This window comes from Lemur catta, chromosome 5 (assembly GCF_020740605.2).
Source record: "Lemur catta isolate mLemCat1 chromosome 5, mLemCat1.pri, whole genome shotgun sequence".
NCBI classification, from domain to species: Eukaryota; Metazoa; Chordata; class Mammalia; order Primates; family Lemuridae; genus Lemur; species Lemur catta.
The window spans coordinates 24,892,318-24,911,261 of NC_059132.1; the positions used below are offsets into that span (position 1 = coordinate 24,892,318).

The 18,944-nt window shown below is 32.7% G+C and overlaps 1 protein-coding gene and 1 non-coding gene across 3 annotated transcripts in view; one reads left to right on the forward strand and one right to left on the reverse strand.

Moving 5' to 3' along the window:
* CLINT1 (clathrin interactor 1) overlaps positions 1–18,944 on the forward strand; it is a 62,310-nt gene that overhangs the window by 28,115 nt on the left and 15,251 nt on the right. For both annotated transcript variants that reach the window (XM_045551271.1, XM_045551272.1), the window contains exons 2-8: positions 5,172–5,276; positions 5,832–5,928; positions 7,857–7,965; positions 8,919–9,083; positions 11,959–12,136; positions 15,567–15,813; positions 18,171–18,240. In XM_045551271.1, the coding sequence (XP_045407227.1) occupies positions 5,172–5,276; positions 5,832–5,928; positions 7,857–7,965; positions 8,919–9,083; positions 11,959–12,136; positions 15,567–15,813; positions 18,171–18,240 (971 nt within the window). The remainder of the gene's footprint in view (positions 1–5,171; positions 5,277–5,831; positions 5,929–7,856; positions 7,966–8,918; positions 9,084–11,958; positions 12,137–15,566; positions 15,814–18,170; positions 18,241–18,944) is intronic.
* Positions 12,559–12,661, reverse strand: LOC123638989. The gene has a single exon (XR_006735558.1). It is a non-coding gene; the product is annotated as a U6 spliceosomal RNA (small nuclear RNA).

The following is an 18,944-nucleotide window of genomic DNA, read 5'->3' on the forward strand; positions in this document are numbered from 1 at the left end:
CTCTAATGTTTTGGCAAGGAACATAAAAGAAAGAACAAATGTTTCCAGCTTAAGTGACTTGTTACCCGAGGAAACTTTTCTTCTTCAGTGTTCATTTTATGGGTGTTTTATAGTTTTAAAAGATTTTGTTTTAATTCATACTTTACTAGGGAGCATAATTATTTTATAAAACTTCATTATAAAAGTATCTTTTTTGAAATCTTTGTGGCATTGAGGTTAAGAGGTGACTTCTAAATACAGGTTTTGATGTCAAGAATCATTCTTCCCTAGTAGTTTTTAAAAAATCATGTTAATTTGAAAATTAGGTACTTAAATTGTTCCCTCTGGTTTTACACACATAGCATTTGGTGTACATATTTTAGTACATAATGCATATATTTTAGTTAGCAGTTTGCTGTACTTAGTAGCCTGATAAAACAAGGTATTGGTAGTACAAATAATATTCATGTAGTCTTGCCTGTAAATAGTTAAAATCTAGCTAATGATTATATAGCACTTGAGTTAAATTTTTAATGGTCTTTATTGGTTTTCCCTTGGTTACAATGTAATACTCATGGGAAAAACTTGGAAAAGACAGAAAAATAAAGAAAAAAAATACCATTATTTAAAACTATTGCTTGGAACTAAGTTATTTTGTGTCTGTCTCATGCTGTTTTTGTCTCTGTGTCTGCGTATGAGTGTGTGTATGCATATGTATGACAAAACACATTTAAAGGTCGCGAAGAAAATATTTCCTGATCTCAGAGTGAGAGAAGTCTTTATAATAAGCTTAAAACAAAAGGAAGAAACCATATGAAAAATATAGACCCATTGGACTTAATTTTTTTAAAAAAAGAAAATTAAAGAGGCAAGCTGGGAAAAATACTTTTTACTACATCCGTTTCAATTTCCTTACTCCTTTATTAGCAGTTAGGACCACATTATACCTATACGTTACCTTTTTTCTTGTATAGTTTTGTTTTAGCAACGCATATTCTTGAGCTTTTAAGAGGAAAAAATGTCAGTAGTAAGGACTGCTTGTTTTTTTCTTGTTAATCATTTTACTCATTATTCTTAATGCAGAAGAAGCGTTGATTATCTTAACCAATTCTGTCTCTAAAAGCTGGACCCAAACTTTTCAAGTAAAATAACGTGGTATTTTATCAGTATCGAGTGGTCAAATAAGCAGAAAATAGAGAATAAAGAGGAGGGCCACAGTGAACACTAGTAGCTTACAGACTGACTATTGACTATTTGAGAGTGTTAGCTGTGTTTACACAGCTATAGAAGCATGTGTGCAGAACTTAAGGATGGTGACTTAGCAGTTGGCATTAAAGATCCAGGTGCTTTGTTATGCAGAGTTAAGTCCTTAGTCCTGTCCTACCTGTTGCTGGGGGTGTAGTGAGGAGCAAATGTGAAAGTGGATAAAAGCACTGTGGAAGCAGTGAACAGTTTTACAAATACAAACAATCGTGGTTGTATTTGTGGATTTTTTCCCTTGTATTTTTCATTCTTTGGTCATTCCCTCCATCTTTCCCTTTCTTTCTCCCTTTTCTTTTTGACCTAACATTAGAGTCCCTTAAGTTTTGATATTTGTTACCAGTTATACTGCTTATCGAGTAGTAGTAGTAGTTACTGTTACCTTTAAATAGTGTGATCTTAATCATTATCTGTCATTATCAGGATAGAGAAACCTCTTCTTCCAGTCACTCATTTCAAGACTTCTGTTTTCAGCAAAGAGACAATTTACATATTGAATAAACCTAGAATATACATGAGGAGGGCTCATTTTGTGCTTTCTGGTGGCTTCAGATTGTTCTCAAAATTACAGATAACTTTTTAATGCTAGTGAATAAACGTCAAAAATATAGCTACTTTTATTAAAATTATTTTTCTTCTTTTACTTTTCCCTTCTCCATTATTACATTCTCATGTCTGTTTATGTTTGAGGAAAAACCTAGAGATAAAAGGTAGTTATTGGTGGTGATCATCAGAAATAATTAAAAACTATTAGACATTTTTGTGGATTGAGTCCTTTTTTGGTACCACTGTTGTTAGGCTGGTTTAAAACAATACGCAGAAAATTTTTTTGGTGTTTGATCAGAGTATTCTTGGTTGCTTTCTCAGTGTTATAATTATGTGAAAGGAAATGTAAGTAGTAAAGTCTGCGTCCAAAGACTTTGAGTCTTTAACAAAAGGTCTTTATAATGGTTGCCTTGTATTATTCTTTTAAAACTGAGTGTAAGGAGATAATTTTTAAAATTTTCAAGTCAGGAATCTCAGTCCAGGATTGGTGAAAGTACAGAAGTCACTTGTTTGACTATAGTATTAATCTAAATGGTGTGAAACTTATTGATCTTTTTCTATAATTTTGTTTTCAGAACAGATTCTAGACTTTTGTCTGGATTTTGTGTCTGTTTAAAAACCTGTTGAGAGAGCTCCCTCTAGCGTCTGAAATGTCCAGTCTTAAGACATTCATGTCAGTCATAGGAAGTTTTAAGAATTAAACTAGCTGTTTTTTCCTTTCACATCTGGACATAAATTTTTTTATTTTTCTTGGAGGGGGAGGGGATTGTTTTCCTTTTTTAAAAAGGTCACTGGAATATGGGTAGGGCATGGATTAAGGGCAATAGAAAACATGAGAAAGGAAGGACCAAAATGCCATTTCTACCTTTTTAGAAATACTTATTTTTGAAATGACCTGGAATACGGCCAAACTATACAGTGTTGTTTTGTTTTGTTTTAGTTTACATTTGTTTCTGAATTAAGTGAAGCTTAAAAATACTTTGTTTTGGAACCATCAGATCTAATCTTAGAGTTCTTTCCAGTTTCTAAAAGCAACAATTTCATTAGAATATAGCTTTAAAATAAAGCCTGATTCTCTCCATGGAAGTGTTCTGTTTTTTTTTTGTTACATTAATATTAATAGTTGCCATATCCTTCTGTGGATATACTTTATAACTTGAGTATGTTCTGATGGCTCCCATTGTTTTTCAACCAAAGAAATAAGGAGAATCTTAAATTATTGGTTCTCTGCCACCTCTTCCTCTAAACACACAGCATTCAAACCCACAGGCCTTCAGTTAAGAATCTTGTGAAGGGTTACGGAAACAAGACCTTTCTCATTTGACCCATGGGCCTTTGTAGCTGGAACAAGGAAAGTAGTGTTCTGAAAGCTACAGCATTTATGAAGGCTCTGGTAAAAATATTTCATGTACATGCGCTAGAGATTAACTCCTTTCATCTTGTTCTCCAACAAATTAAACAATGCAAAGAGATTTGAAGTGCATTCTTGGTAATGAAATGCTTGGGTGAATTATAATCCTAATTGCTATTGTTCATTTTCACAGCTGCATTTTGACACTTTTAACTCCCTAAGCCACACATTCTTCAGCCACCAGGATAAATAAAAGCATTCTGAAATCCATCATTTTGTGGCATCCTAAATTGCTAATCCTAATCCTAATTGTTATTGGCTGCCTTGGTTTTATTTTGGCTCCATTGTTGATAAAATTTGGGGAAAAATTATTCTTCTACATTTATAAATAAAATAATTGTCAGTAGAACCATTACTGGGTTTTTGTGAAAATTCATTCATTAGTAGTCTTAAATTTTGAAGGGGGGCAGTGAGGATTATGGATTTATTTTAGTACCAGAGAAAGAATTTGTATTTATTTTATCAAATTAGTGGATATTTTAAGAGGCAGCTTTCTCTGAGATTTGAAAGAAAATAATAGGATTTGACTTTTTTCATAGAACAGTGTTCTGATTTTAAATCTAGAAGCCAGATTTATTCAGTGATTTGGCAAGTCACATTTATGTGAATAATGGTTCCTTTAAATTTGACCCAAACCTGTTTATTGGTTTCTTCTTTAAAGCTAAAGAAATTAAAGTGCTTGCAATAAATTTGAAATTTATATTTAAGAGATTTGAGTGCCAATTTCAACCAAACCTTTGTTTTAAAAATAGAACTTTTTGATGGCTGAAAAACCATATAGCAAAAGTGGGGTATGTGTAAGTAATAGTTACCCATTTCTAAGATTTAATTTTAAGTGGAAGATTTGTGTTACCATATTCACAGGCATCTGTTTTAACAGTTATTCAGTAATGATTAGAATTTTAGACGTCAAATGAATAATACTAGAGTATGTCACATTTTTCCAGTATCTCATTTCTTCTCAGAATGTCTTTGATTTCTTAAATTCATATAAACATGAGAAATTCCATTTTAACAACCAGGTATTTAACTATCTTATGTATTTTAAGGTATTTTTTCCAAAGATTATCCTTTCTTATAAAATATTATTTAATATTTTAAAATTCCCCTAATAGATGGTTATTATACTTAATAATAATAGCTAACATTTATTGAGTACTTCCTATATGTCAGAAACTGTGCTAAACACCATTTGATAAGATAACCTTTGAAGGTAGTATTCTAACTTATTCCCATTTTATGTTTGAGGAAACTGAGATTAAGATAATTAAAATTAATTTTGCCAAAGGTTATAAAAGGAAGTGATTGGATTCAGATCTTTCTGACTCCTACCACCTATGTTCTTGATCATTGCTGAAATCTTTAGGGAAAGATTGAAGACATTATACAATCTTCTGATGGAATATTATGTGGCCGATAATAGTGAGGGTTACAGTGACTATATAATGACATGGAAATTTATAGGAAGTGCTATAGGAAGTGAAAAAAGACTAAGAGATTACAAGTAAATCTTCATAGTGGCTCTATTTATCATTCCTTTTTTTGAAACATGATATAGATAGTGTTTAGCTGTTATATAATTTTGCTTAATTTACAGAATTTCTATAAGCAGAAACATAAGCCTGATGTAAACCAGGTACTGACCACTTAGTTTTACAATAGACTCTAGCATGTTCAGTTTCTTTTTAATTTGACCCAAAGCCATTTTTTACTGGACTTAATGCCAGCTTTAATGCAATCTCTCATCTATATTCTTGATGGCTAATGGAATGGAATAGTAAAATTTTCTTAAGGATAACTTAAATGTGTTATATAGTGTCCTTGGGGTAGCTTGTGCACAAAAGATGTTTTCTTTCCCACCCTGTAGAGGTAGCTCATTAGGACACCCAGTAGTGTCATTATTAAGTTTTCATGTGTTTCTCAGTTTTGATGCTAATCTTTGTGCGTATGTGCGTGCATTTTTTTTCCTCTGCAGCACCAATGTGGTTATGAATTATTCAGAGATCGAGTCTAAGGTTCGAGAAGCAACGAATGATGATCCTTGGGGACCTTCTGGGCAACTCATGGGAGAGATTGCCAAGTAAGTGATAATTTGACTCAGCAGTGCAGAAAAAAATCAAAGTATCTTTAGACAGAAATGTGAAATTTGCTTTCAGTTTTAAACTATTTAGCTGCCAAATATAAATTTTGCATAATCATTTAAGATAATTTAGAAAGTTTTATGCAAGGTCCATTCCCCTTAAAAACGAGCTCAAAAAACAGAACAACATCATTCCTTTTCAGTGATTGTTTCAAGACCTACTATAGCTTACCATGTAAAGTTTTGACAAATGAATATAAAATAACTTGAAGTAAAGTTACAAAAATGTTTTCCTAATGAATATCTGGGCCACTGTGCCAGTGAATGAAAAGTTTGCAAAGTATGATATTAATCAGTGGGACTTACAAATGCACTAGGTAATGTATAAAATATAGGAAAAGCATTTTCCAGAAAGTGTATCATCTAAATTTTTTGAATTAAGCTTATTAATTTTTTAAAATTCTTTGGAGAAACACAGTAAATTAGAACAAGCCTGCCATCTACTGTCAAAATTAATATATTGCAAATTCTTAAAGAAAATTATTCCTTTTTCAGGGCCACATTTATGTATGAACAATTTCCAGAACTTATGAACATGCTTTGGTCACGAATGTTAAAAGACAACAAAAAAAATTGGAGAAGAGTGTATAAGGTATGAACATAAGTCTGTTTTAATTACTTGATGTGTTGAAAACAAATGCTTAAAATTTAAGGTTTATATACATAAATGGTTTTTGAAGCACATTAAATCCTAGAATAGGATTTTCTAAAACGGATGAAAGAAGTAGATTTGTTATTCATGTTCTGTTTTCTAGTCATCACAAACAACTATTTTTAATGGAAAATATTTAAAATTAGTAATACTTCTGAATGTTGAGTATTTTTATTTTATTTAAGATTTTTCCTATTAAAATATATTTATGCTTGTCAAAAGTAATGAATCTGTAATAGTATGCATGTTTAGTGTATGAGCAGTTAAGGTGAAAACTATAGTCTAATACAGTTTGTCATCTCTATATAAAAATTTACCTAATTTATAATAGTATTATCATAGTATTCTGCACTCAAAAATGTTAGTTCAAAATATAATTAGAAGATCCTAAAATATATTAGAGTTAAATTCTAACATTTTAAACTTGTGATTGTGTACTCTTCATCGGATTCCTTTCATTTAGTTTTGATCTCATATAATGCAGAATTTTAAAACAACATAGTCATCTGTTCTTCTGTACCCACCATATTTTCTTGCTACTCAGAATAAGTTTTTGTTTTCCAAAATGACATAAAACATTTATATGTAAAACTTTGAAAGCAACATTTCTAGCTTTCAGGATTCACAGTCTATGCTTTAGTTCCATGTTTTTTATGTTGTTTGTTTCTGAAAACATTCGTTGTTACTCCCTCAGCTTGTATGGTGTGTGATGAAATCATTGAAATTTCTGTAAATTAAATTTTCTTTTTAAAATTAGAGTTTTTTTTTTTTTTCATTCTTGGGCAAATTACTTTTTTAAAGAACAGAGTCAAGCACCATATAAGGACGTTTTAGTTAACAACAGACTGCATATATGACGGTGGTTCTAGAAGACTATACTGTATTTCTACTGTACCTTTTCTATGTTTAAATATGTCTAGATACACAAATACTTCCCACTGTGTTACAGTTGCCCACAGTATTCAGTACAGTAACATGTTGTACAGGTTTGTAGTCCAGGTGTGTAGTAGGCTATACCATATAGGTTTGTGTAAGTACATTCTATGATGTTAGAACAACAACAAAATTGCCTAATAACACATTACTTAGAACACATCTCCATCATTAAGTAATGCATGACTGTAAATTACTGGTAGGATAAGGTATTGTGCCCCTCAATTTCACCAGACTAGAGTTTTGTATGCCAACCATCTTTAAGTGAGGTTTGTTTCAAGCAAGGTTAAGTTCAAAATGTGCAATTCATGATTTGTAGTGTATTCACAGAGTTGTGCAGGAGTAACTACTGTATGATTTCAGAACATTTTTATCACCCCAAAAAGAAACTCCATGCCCATTAGCAGTCATTCTAAATTCACATTTTAACAAAATTTTCTTTAAGTTTTTTTCTGTTAATTGTTGGCAGCAACCTTTTGAAACAAGATCCACATCATTAATCTCAAAATTAAATTTGATCTGGGGAAAATGCTATAGGGTCATGTAATTACCAAATAATTCTTCTGCTGTTTCTAGCAATTCATAGTTCCATAATGCTCAGATAAAAAGTAAACGTTGAGGCAGCTTTCTAAAACCTTCTTGTTCATTTATATCATAGGCTCAAATATTTTTGAATATCGGAATTACTGATTTTTAAAAATCTTTGGACAGTAGCTAGTGGGCAGTTTATAATTGTTTACTATGCTTAATATAAGAGGCATTTCAGATTAAGCATTAGACTATGTATTTAAAGTCTAAGGTAAGATAAAGAAACCCTCCACCACCACCATGAAGATTGTTTATTTGCTAATGTTGGAAGTATTTTTTTTAACCATTTACAAAAGCTCTACCAGAATTTATTTCGTTAAATCATTTGGTGCTTTGTATTTTTACAGTCATTGCTGCTCCTAGCTTACCTCATAAGGAATGGATCAGAGCGTGTTGTTACAAGTGCCAGAGAACACATTTATGATTTGCGATCCCTGGAAAATTACCACTTTGTAGGTGAGCAATAGAAAAACCTTATAAGCAAATTAAAACAGTAGTTGGAGTTGTCAGTCACCTGAACCAGCTTAGAAGCTTCTCTGCTCTAATTAGAATGTGACTGTTGCTGGTTGTGTGACGAGTGCAGAATCCAAGACGTGGGGCCCTAGAGTATTAATTAGTGAAGACAAGAACTTGCAGAAAAGACTGGCTAATAACAACAGAACCAACACAACATGAGTGTTCGGGTTTATATTAAAATATGCACTGGAGACTGGTCCCCTGTGGTGTCCATAAAGGAATAGCTTTAATCATATGGGAAGAAAAGGTTAGAGCTCCAAAACACACACATCTGTTTGAAGCTGGGTTTTTTTCCCTCCCACCAAATAATATTTACTGTGCAAAGGCAGCAAGGCCAGAGTGTGTTTTGAATGTGAAAGAGGCTAGAGAATGAAGCACATTTCATTTTGTAGTGTACCCCAGTTGTGAGCACTTGAAAATTTCAGTTTTTTGGCCTCACTAAAGCTTATTAGTGGTAATTAGTGTTCCCGGACTTGTATTGGGGAAACCAAGACATTTGGGTGCTTTTGAGTTATGAAAATGTTAAAGTGGTTTTTGTTAAAATACGATAGAAAAAATAACATTTATGAATATGTCCATTTCCTATGGTCATCGTCAGTGATCCTTTTTTTAGTGGTTCTTTAATTGACCTTGCATAGTACCATTATCTGTCATCCTTTATAGTTCATCTTGACATGCTCTTGTAAGCTAAAATTTCATTTTAGAACTTAGAGTTTGCTAAAGAGAAAATGACAGAGTTAAATAGCACAATTTGCCTCTTTTTATTATTTATTAAATATTGAGGTTGGTTTTTTTTGTTGAAGTTTTTGTATCTGTGTTTCTGTCTTAAAGATGTCATTGTCACATATTAAGTGAATTCTTAAGATTTTGTTTCTCCCTTACCATCCTCACAGATGAGCATGGCAAGGATCAAGGTATAAATATTCGCCAGAAGGTGAAGGAATTGGTTGAATTTGCCCAGGATGACGACAGGCTTCGTGAAGAGCGAAAGAAAGCAAAGAAGAACAAAGACAAATATGTTGGGGTTTCCTCAGACAGTGTTGGAGGATTCAGATACAGTGAGTATCAAAGACAGGCTGACACCTATGCATCAGCGTAGCTTCTTGGGTATATTTTAAGAATCATTGAAATACCAAAAACCAAAATGTTATTTCTTTTTCCAGGAATACACAGAATGCTAAAATATACACAATCGTCATTTTGATTTCTATCACATGGATCTTGGGATTTTTTTATTTTTAACTTTTGTGGATTCAAGAATATAATTTTAACCATTAATGGCTCATTAAATGACTGCAAACTTTGCAATGACAAATGGTGAATAAAGCAAATGTATACTCTTCCCTCTTAGGGTTACCATCTTTTAGAAAAGAAGGGAAAAAAGATTTCTATAACTCACAGTTTTAGAACATGAAAATATAAAGTTTCATCAAAGAGTCATCTTTCTAATTTGAAACCAATTTTATCTTTATTTTTGACCCAAACTGACTTCTATAAGTCAGTCCAGCCTCAGTCTCTCTTCCCTTATTTAAGCAACGCAGAATTTAACATAGAAAAAGGTGACTGTCGATACCATCAGTTTTTCATCTGTGCCTATCACTTTATTATTCCTAACACATTTAACAGCAATTAGAACATTCATCTCTTATGTTTATTTTTAATGTAATAATAGAATGTAGTTTTTCTAAAATAGTGTACTAGGTGCTTGAAGCAAATACATAAAGCAAGAACTCTCTGTCTCAGCATGTCCCTTTGGATTCATTCTTGTCTTCTGTGAGCTCTGAGTCATTTTGTGTATATACAGACAGTACAGTGCTGTGTATCTTAGCTGTGAATTGGGGCTCCCCAGCTCTCCCTACCTGTATCTAAGTTTGTTTATATTTGAATTAGGTTGAGACCTTGTAACTTCCTCAGTGGAGCTATGTAAAAATCTTACATTATTTTGTGATTACCTATAAAATATCTTTACTCGTTTGCTCCTCTGCTTTCCTACCCTGAAAGAAAAAATACTGGACTTAATTAGCTAGTTAAGGATGTTTCTAACAGCAAAAAACATTCCCTTTTTTATGTTGAAGCCTCACATAAAAGTCAGTTCTTGAGTTGGGCAAGAATATTTCTCTTAGAACATATAAATATGTTTTAGGGTTTTTATTTGTTTGGGGGACTAAAGTTTTTGGATTATTTACCCAAGTAGTTATTCTTTAGCTTTTTCAAAGTATCTATAACAATTTAATATGTTTTTGAATAGAAATTGCTATTTGCAACTTATTTTCCCATTCTACTTGCTTGTATCCCTCTTTTTCCTAGCATATTTAATTATATCAAATAAATTTAGAAAATTGAGTAGGTTTTCAGAGTCAGTCACAATGAACTAACTGCACCATCTGCATTAGAGGTAGAGTTGAACATCCCATGTGTTTGTATCACATTCTTTGCTAAATTATTGTCCATGTTTTATATTATTCAGACTTAACTAAGCAACTTTAGTGATTTTGTATGTTTTTTCATTCTAACGTTAATAATGTTTTACAAATATCCAATATCTTTAGCACTAATTACGATGCCCACCACTCTAACAATTTAGCTGTTCATCCACTTTTATTTTTCCTGTAAGTTTCTTTTCAAAGTCTAGTTCATCACATTGTTGTTGATGTACATATACACATTGTTGGGAAATCATTTATTTTTTAAAAACCATCCTAGTTTAAGTTTTGTATAGAAAACTTCATAGTGCCATGTTTTTTTTTTAAGTTGATGGTCATTTCCAGATTCAGTAGATATATTTTAAAATCCTTAAGCTCTTACAGAAGAATTTTACCCTTGCAATTTTAACAGGCAGTTCAACAAAATGGTTTTATTCAATCTCCAAATGCCATGTGTACCATCAGAACTTGTTAACAAAAGTTTAAAACAAAAGCTCTGTTTGCCACCCTTTGATTTTGTTGTTCCTCATTGTCCTCTTCCTTTTCTTCCCAATTTGCCTTCATTTTCAATATTTTCTTTTAAAAAAAAAACAAACAGGTAATTCCTCTGTATCTCCCACTCTTGCTGCTTAAGTTGAATTTGGACATGGAAATGGAAGGGTTACATTTTGTGTCCATAATTCCACTCTCTCTTTAGGTTCCTAAAGGCAAAAACTAAAACAAATCTTGACATTTTGGGTATTTTGTTCACTGCCATGATTCTCTTCATCTCCAAATTCACACAGAGGCTCTGGTTTTTCTAGTCTCAGCATAGATTTCAAATTGGTGTTTGAGTAGGTTTTCACTATTCTGAACTGCTTGAGCATACTTCATCATTCTAGCATGTGTAGTTTTTGGTATTAATAGTTAGAATATTCTTTTCTTTTTACAGTGACTACAAAATGCTTTCCCATTCCCTGAAAATCCATTGAATTATTTTTCTAGTTTTATATTGAATAACAATTACTGACTCCTTTCAGCTTATCGGGACATGTAGCATTCAGAGTGGAGTTCCTTTAGTTTGAATTTTTTAAGACATTGTTGCTGTCCAATATTTTTCTAAAAAGTGAAAAATCATTAAAGGACAGGAATGAAATATAATGCATTAAATGACTTCTGTGAAAACAAGAAGATTTTCATTTTTCTTTTGCTTCTATAGCTTGTGTTGGTTTTTGTGTTTTTACTACTACTTTGAATAGCCTTTAACTTCCTGATATGCTGTGCTTTGCATTAAGGTTGTGTAAGTTTTCATAAACAAAAGCTTTTGAATCTGCATTCCTGCCACTTAATGACTGGCATTACATGCTGTGCCTTGCTGTAATTGTGTTGATTCAGCACTGTGGGAGCTTTCTATTTTCCTTTGAAAACAATTTTATTATGAGGAAAAGCCTCAGAAACAAGGACTGGGACTGTAGACACCTTTTGAATTTAATGTCCTTAGAGTTGCTTCTTTTTTTAATGCTTCATATAGGTGAAAGATATGATCCTGAGCCCAAATCAAAATGGGATGAGGAGTGGGATAAAAACAAGAGTGCTTTTCCATTCAGTGATAAATTAGGTGAACTGAGTGATAAAATTGGAAGCACAATTGATGACACGATCAGCAAGTTCCGGAGGAAAGATAGAGAAGACTCTCCAGAAAGATGCAGGTATTAACACTTTGCCTCCTGGGTCTCTTAGAAAGGGTGCTAAATTTATGTAGCTGGGTTTGTGGGGGGGGTTGTTGTTTTTGTTTGAAATATTAGCATTACCTGAAGTTTGGTTTCTTTTTTTTTTTAAAAAATATACTTTTTTTAAGAACAATTTCAGATTCACAGAAAAATTGTGGATAAATACAGAGAGTTGCCATGTATCCATCTCCCCTTCTTCACAGTTTCTCTTGTTATTAACATCTTACATCAATGTGTATTTGTTAACAGTTGAAAAACCAATATTGTTATACGATAATTAAAGTCATAGTTTACATTGGGCCTCACTGAGTCGTACAGTTCTATAAGTTTTGACAAATGCATAGTATCCACCATTACAGTATCATATAGAATAGTTTCACTGCCATAAAAATGCCCTGTGCAAAAGTATGGAACAGTTTACGAATTTGCAAATCATCCTTGCACAGAGGCCATGCTAATCTTCTCAGTATCATTCCAATTTTAGTACATGTGCTACCGAAGCAAGCAGTGTGCAGCTGTTTTTAAGATGCTAGGTCAAACATTATTTGCAGTTAGTATTGACATACCTTCCATGTTGCCTGTGTCCACTTATTTCTGAAGTTGATCATGTGTCCTATATATTTTTATTCAGGCTGTATAGTCTTTCCTTGGAATATTTTTCCCCAGTAAAAACTTCTGCAGATTATTTTGCATTTGGACATTAGATGATCCAGGGATCTAAGATACTGTTGAGGGATAATGAAGTTTATGTATTAAATTTAAACAAAAGTTAAAGGATTTGAAATTTAACTCTTCCTATGATATTTCATTATGATTCTGTGCTGGTGTGTACCAGAAAAACAATCCAAGTGGCATAGGAACCACAAGTTTTTGAATGTAGACCTGTATTTTTATTAACTACATTTTCTGGTGGCAGGGCACTTGTATTTAGTTTTACATAAAACAGTACTTGGAACTTTGCAGCATTAACCTTTTGTTCTTACCTACCAATATAGCTATTAATATTAACTGATTTTTCTGCCAATTTAAAGGGCAGTGTGTATAATGCTTAATTTGCAAAGCAAGTTTTACAAGGCCTTTGTCATTTGTGCCTCACAATATCTCTGTGAAATAGGGTAAAGCAAGAATTTTACCGTTATGTTTTAGAAGTGAAACCTGAGACTCAATCAGACCGTGTGGACTTGCCTGAAGTAAAGCAGTTAGTGATGGAACCGAGCCTTCAAGTGAATTCTTGTAACTAAATATCATCTCTTTTTTTCCCACCCCCCCAAATATCTTAATAGTTAATGTTTAGGGATCATTAAAAAAAACCCAAAAATATAATTTAAATTTTTTGTGTTTTCAGTATGCTTTCATATTAAATCCCCAGAATGCCTCTTTTTCAATTCTGGAATGTGATCTTTGAAGAGCCAGAACTTATTTCTAGCACTTGAATTTATCTATTTTACAACTACATTTGTAGCTTTTTCATACTGAAAGAGTATGAATATAATAATCATAAATACTAAATGTTGGGGAAAATGGTGCCTACTTCAAATATTCTGTGCTATTTTTCCCTCATTAATGTTTTTGTGGCCTGTATATATAAGTTTTTGGCTTGGTTTGTAAAACATAGTGGCCATGTATTCTGGCCACTCTACGTTATTTCCTGCAGAAGTCTGGGAATCAGGTAGGGTAGACTGGTTAGAGATCACTATGTGTATTCCTGTATTGTTACTTTCTATCCTTTGTCCTTCAATCCTCAGTTTTGCTTTTCTGGCATTGTTTCTGTATTCTCTTTTTTTATTGTTCTGTTTCTCCCTTAATTACTTTTTCTATGTTGCCTATAAGACAGGATCTCCTAGAGTTTCCAAATCTTTTATATAGAGTACTTAAGGTTTAAAAAAAAAGTGAAGATATGGTGAATACGATTTATCATAGTAACAATGGGACATGTCAGGAACTTTTCATCTTGGAGTATTTGTGATAGAAGAGTAAATTTTTAGACAAAGTTGCATGTGACCTCTCTGCATATTACCAGAATTTCTGACTTTTTAGTTCATTATTAGATTCAGAAATTCTTAAACATTGATCAGATATGAAGCTTCCATTTCATTGTGTACTAGTCAGATTTATATTTTCAACTTATAAATTATGTTGTACTGAAATAAAATTAGATATCAAAAAGGTAAGAAATTTCAGTTTTGCTGATAGGACTGATAGTGAGAATCTGTAGGTCATTTGTTGTTGAGAAATTAGGGCTTTTGAACACTTATCAGAACTTGTAGGTTCTTTAAAAATGTATTTAACCCCTTTGCTCTATGTAGAAAGTCATTCTTTTTGATCCTTGATTTATACAAGTTCCAAATTGGTTTATGTTTAAGTAAAAATTGCTTTAGATTAGTCTAAGTTAAATTGCATCAGTAATAGTCATAGTTTAAAGGAGAATTTTAAGCATTTTATTCCAAGATATTTATAAATTAAACCACCTACTCTAAAATTAAGTAATATAGGTAATGGAACATATTTCAAGTAATTTCTCTCTCTCTGTCCTACTTGCATCTGAAAAAAAAAAAAAACCCAATAGCTTATTACTGGTGAACAGACTAGTACTGATATTTTCATTCCTAGCATATGAAAAACCCAGTTTTTTACTCTTCAGTTTCTTTTTTCTTTTACACCATTAAAAAAAAAAAGAAAAAAATTTTTTTCAATGTGACTGAAAGGGAATTATTTAAAAAACATTTTAAATATAGTTAAATTAAGTTTTTTATAAAATGATTTCCATAGTTATGTAAAAGTTTGATCTCCTGATACTATAGTAAAATAGAACTCAGTTGTGAAGTGCATTACCTCATATTTTTCTGTACTTACAGGTGAAAGTTTAATCTTTGAATTCAGACAGGATAATATTTTTTAAAGTACTCATTGAAATTATAGTATTATATATATGCATTCATATATGAAAATTGATGACAGAATTGTGTTATTAAAACGGAAATGTAGCCATTTATACACAGTCCATTTCAGGAAAATGGTCATCAAATGCATATGTTTGAACTACTAGGGTCTTATTAGTTGATTCTGATGTAATAATCCTGCTATTTTATTTTTAATTAAGCTTTAAATCTATAATAAACAAAAACTTGCATTATTTCAGACATTTTTTATTTGTACACATTTATGTAAATACTTTTTGTAGCACTTTTTTAGACTTACCTACAGGAGAATTCTGTCTGTTCACACTTCCCCTCCCCAACACACACATATCATTATTCAGACAGCTTAGTACATTCTGTTGATCCCTGTCAAATAGTCAAAGTATGGAATTTTGGAGTTACTGCATTTGAAATTCTTTGAAATCACTGAGGATTCCATTTTAAAATAATCCCAAGTCTTATTATTTTGCTTCATTTTTAATATCTTTTAGCGACAGTGATGAGGAAAAGAAAGCAAGAAGAGGCAGGTCTCCCAAAGGTGAATTCAAAGATGAAGAGGAGACTGTGACGACAAAGCATATTCATATCACACAGGCCACAGAGACCACCACAACCAGACACAAGCGTACAGCAAATCCTTCCAAAACCATTGATCTTGGAGCAGCAGCACATTACACAGGGGACAAAGCAAGTCCAGATCAGAATCCTTCAACCCATACACCTCAGTCTTCAGTTAAGGTGGGAAGTGGCAGGAGTTTACACATTATACATGGTTTTATTTTTATAAACTACTTTTAGAATTCCTGCAGTTAGTAGGCTTGGGCATTTCTAGGCAATCATATTAATTATAGATCATCTGGCATGTATTACTCAGAGTCATTAATAATAAGAAATCTCTTTGGGGGAAGAAACGTGTCCAATTGCTGAATGGTTGTGCACTTTCTGTGAAAGTGGAAATGACACTCTTGGTTCATTCAGGGAAGGTTGTGAATCAGAATGTAGTGCATCTGTTTCCTTCTAGACACCACCACCGGTTACCAAGCACAAGTAGATTCACTAAGAAAAGTATTTGCAAGTATTTGGAAGTATTTGCAAGTTTTAAGAAATGACAGAAGAGGGACTAAAGATATAGAAGGGGAATGATCTCATTTAACATAGAGATGATACCTCTAAAGGGAGGCTTATTTGCCTTGCAGTCATTGCTGATCAGTATTAGGAGCACTGCCTCTTATACCACCTTTGTTTTTATTCACCACAGAAATGAGATCAACCTTCTAGGTAGCTGGCCCAACACTGTTCTTTTAGACTGAAATCTGCCAAAGAGGGAGATTTGCCCCAGAAGACTCAATTGTTACTTTTGTCACTTTTCCCCCACTACTGTTTATCTAATTGATGTTTCTGCAACAGAAGTAGCTAAAAGCTGGGAAAAAGTTTTCAATATACCCAGCAAATTGTAGGTGACTCTAAGAATGCTGAGTGGCAGTAAGTACTGTGTCACCTTTTGCCAAATATTAATACCTTCTGGACTGGTGTATAATTTCACCCATCATGTGACTTTTTTTTTTTTTTTTTTTTTTAAGAGACAGGATCTTGCTCTGTTGCACAGGCTGGAGTGCAGTGGCATGATCATAGCACTGTATTCTTGAACTTCTATGTTCAGGTGATCCTACCACCTCAGCCTCCCAGGTAGCCAGGACTACAGGTGTGTACCACCACACCCAGCTAATTTTAAAAATTTTTTGTAGAGATGGGGGTCTCACTGTGTTGCCCAACCTGCTCTTGAATTCCTGGGCTCAAGTGGTCCTCCCACCTTGGCCTCGTAGAGCACTGGGGTTACAGGCATGAGCTGCCACACTTGGTCATGATGTGAGCTTTTTAGTTTTAATGAAAATCTCAAAATTGTAACTCAACTTTAGCTGTACTTAAAGAGGAAAATGGCTTTGTTATTTCTTTGTGGTCTTAGATTTCCTCTCCTATAGACACAGTTAGCTTACTGGTGGCTGTATAGGGTCCGATAGATAGTCATAAAGACTATCATGGAGAACTCATTTAAGGTTGCATAAGAAAAATTATCCAAACTGTAATTTTTTTTAAAAATAAGACTTTTATCTCATACCTTAAGGGATTTAAAATATCAATTTGTAGTATAGTTTGAATATATTTCACTCTGCCATAAAGATTTTATATCTGTAGTATAAACTTTTTATTTTTTATTATAAAAGAAGTATCTAGAAGGCTGACATTCTTGAAAAGATACCCAACTACTTTGGATCTCTTTTAGTTTAAAGGTTTTTTTGGACCACACTGTAATATTTTAATCAAAGCTTAAGTTAACATGCCTAGGAATTTAGTGTTTCCCTCTTGCCTAACAATTGAGTTCTAATTTAACATGTTTATGTTTTGAACATATAGGACATAGGTGTCCAGGGGGCTTAGTACTATGGAGAAGACAAAAATAGTATTACAAGTACAGGCCTCACAGTTTAGTTTGGGAACTAAATATGAAATAATTAGATGTCAAAGTATATAAGACAACATAGTATTACACTAGTAGTATACAAACATTAAGTATTGCTAAAGTTCATGGAATTTTAGAGCTGGATAGGATCTTGGCCTCTAATCCAGTGGATCTCAATCCTTGGACTGATCTGGGGAGCTCTGTAACATTTTAACAGGCCAAGGTCTCATCGTGGGCAATTATGATTCAATATATTATATGGGACTGAGGCATATTTTTTTTTAACTGCTAGGGCATTTTTTTCTTAAATGATTCTGATATATAGCATAAAGATTTGAGTGGGATCTGGGAGGTATGTTTTTAGAGTGGAATGCAGTATGAAAAGAAATGAGTTAGGAAAAAAGAGTGTGAATGTTAGGGATTTTTACACTGCTGGAAATAGAATGACTTAAAAATGCTTACTGTCTCTCCATTCAAGGTCAGTACTCTTTTTTTTTTCCCCAAAAAACTTAATCTATCCTTATTAAGGTAATTATAGGTATTTGTGTCTAAATTGGGAATTAGAGTTGGGTAGAGCTGATTTTAGAAAAAATAGTAGAAATGTTTCTAAGCCTATTAGTTACGTGTTTGTTTTCAGACTTCAGTGCCTAGCAGCAAGTCATCTGGTGACCTTGTTGATCTGTTTGATGGCACCAGCCAATCAACAGGTAAGCTTTCATATTGGCTTTTTCTTTTTGGTAACATGGTTTCATAGTCATTTTTAAAAATGCCAAATAAAAGATAAAATGAAAAATAAAATTATTTACACTAGATTTATTTTTATGTGAATTTAGTGAACCTTGAGCTTTATTTTGGGGGGAATTGTTTAATTGCCTAAACTAAGGGAGAAGAGTGCTTAAAAATTTGATATTTGGTAATCTCTGTCTCTTCTTAATTTGCCTAGTACCTGTCGTCTTTACCACTCTTTGGAGCTACTGTGTTGTTATTTTTGTTTATCTTTTTCATTTCTGTAAGTTATCCCTTAAAAGGAATACACTGTTTTATACCTTTTTCTAAACCTCAGACCTAGCAAAACCTTATAGTAGGTAGTCAATAAATATTGGGGAGTAATAATAGTATTCTCAAATCACTGTAATACTTATATTTTAATGACTCCTTATTATCTGATGTAGTGCTTCCTCCCTAATTAATAATAAGTGGTATTTCAAGGTGTTGTATACTTTCTGAAATTTTCCATGATCAAAGATTTTGGAGTCTATAGTCCCGCTTTTAGTTTCTTAAGATTAACTTGGAGAAACAAAAAATTGCATTAGAACTGCCTCCTTTGCTTTCTTTATAAGCAAAATGTACTGCTCTGCACATTTCACTATCTTTCCCTAAATCTTAATTCTGGCTGTCAACATGGACATGC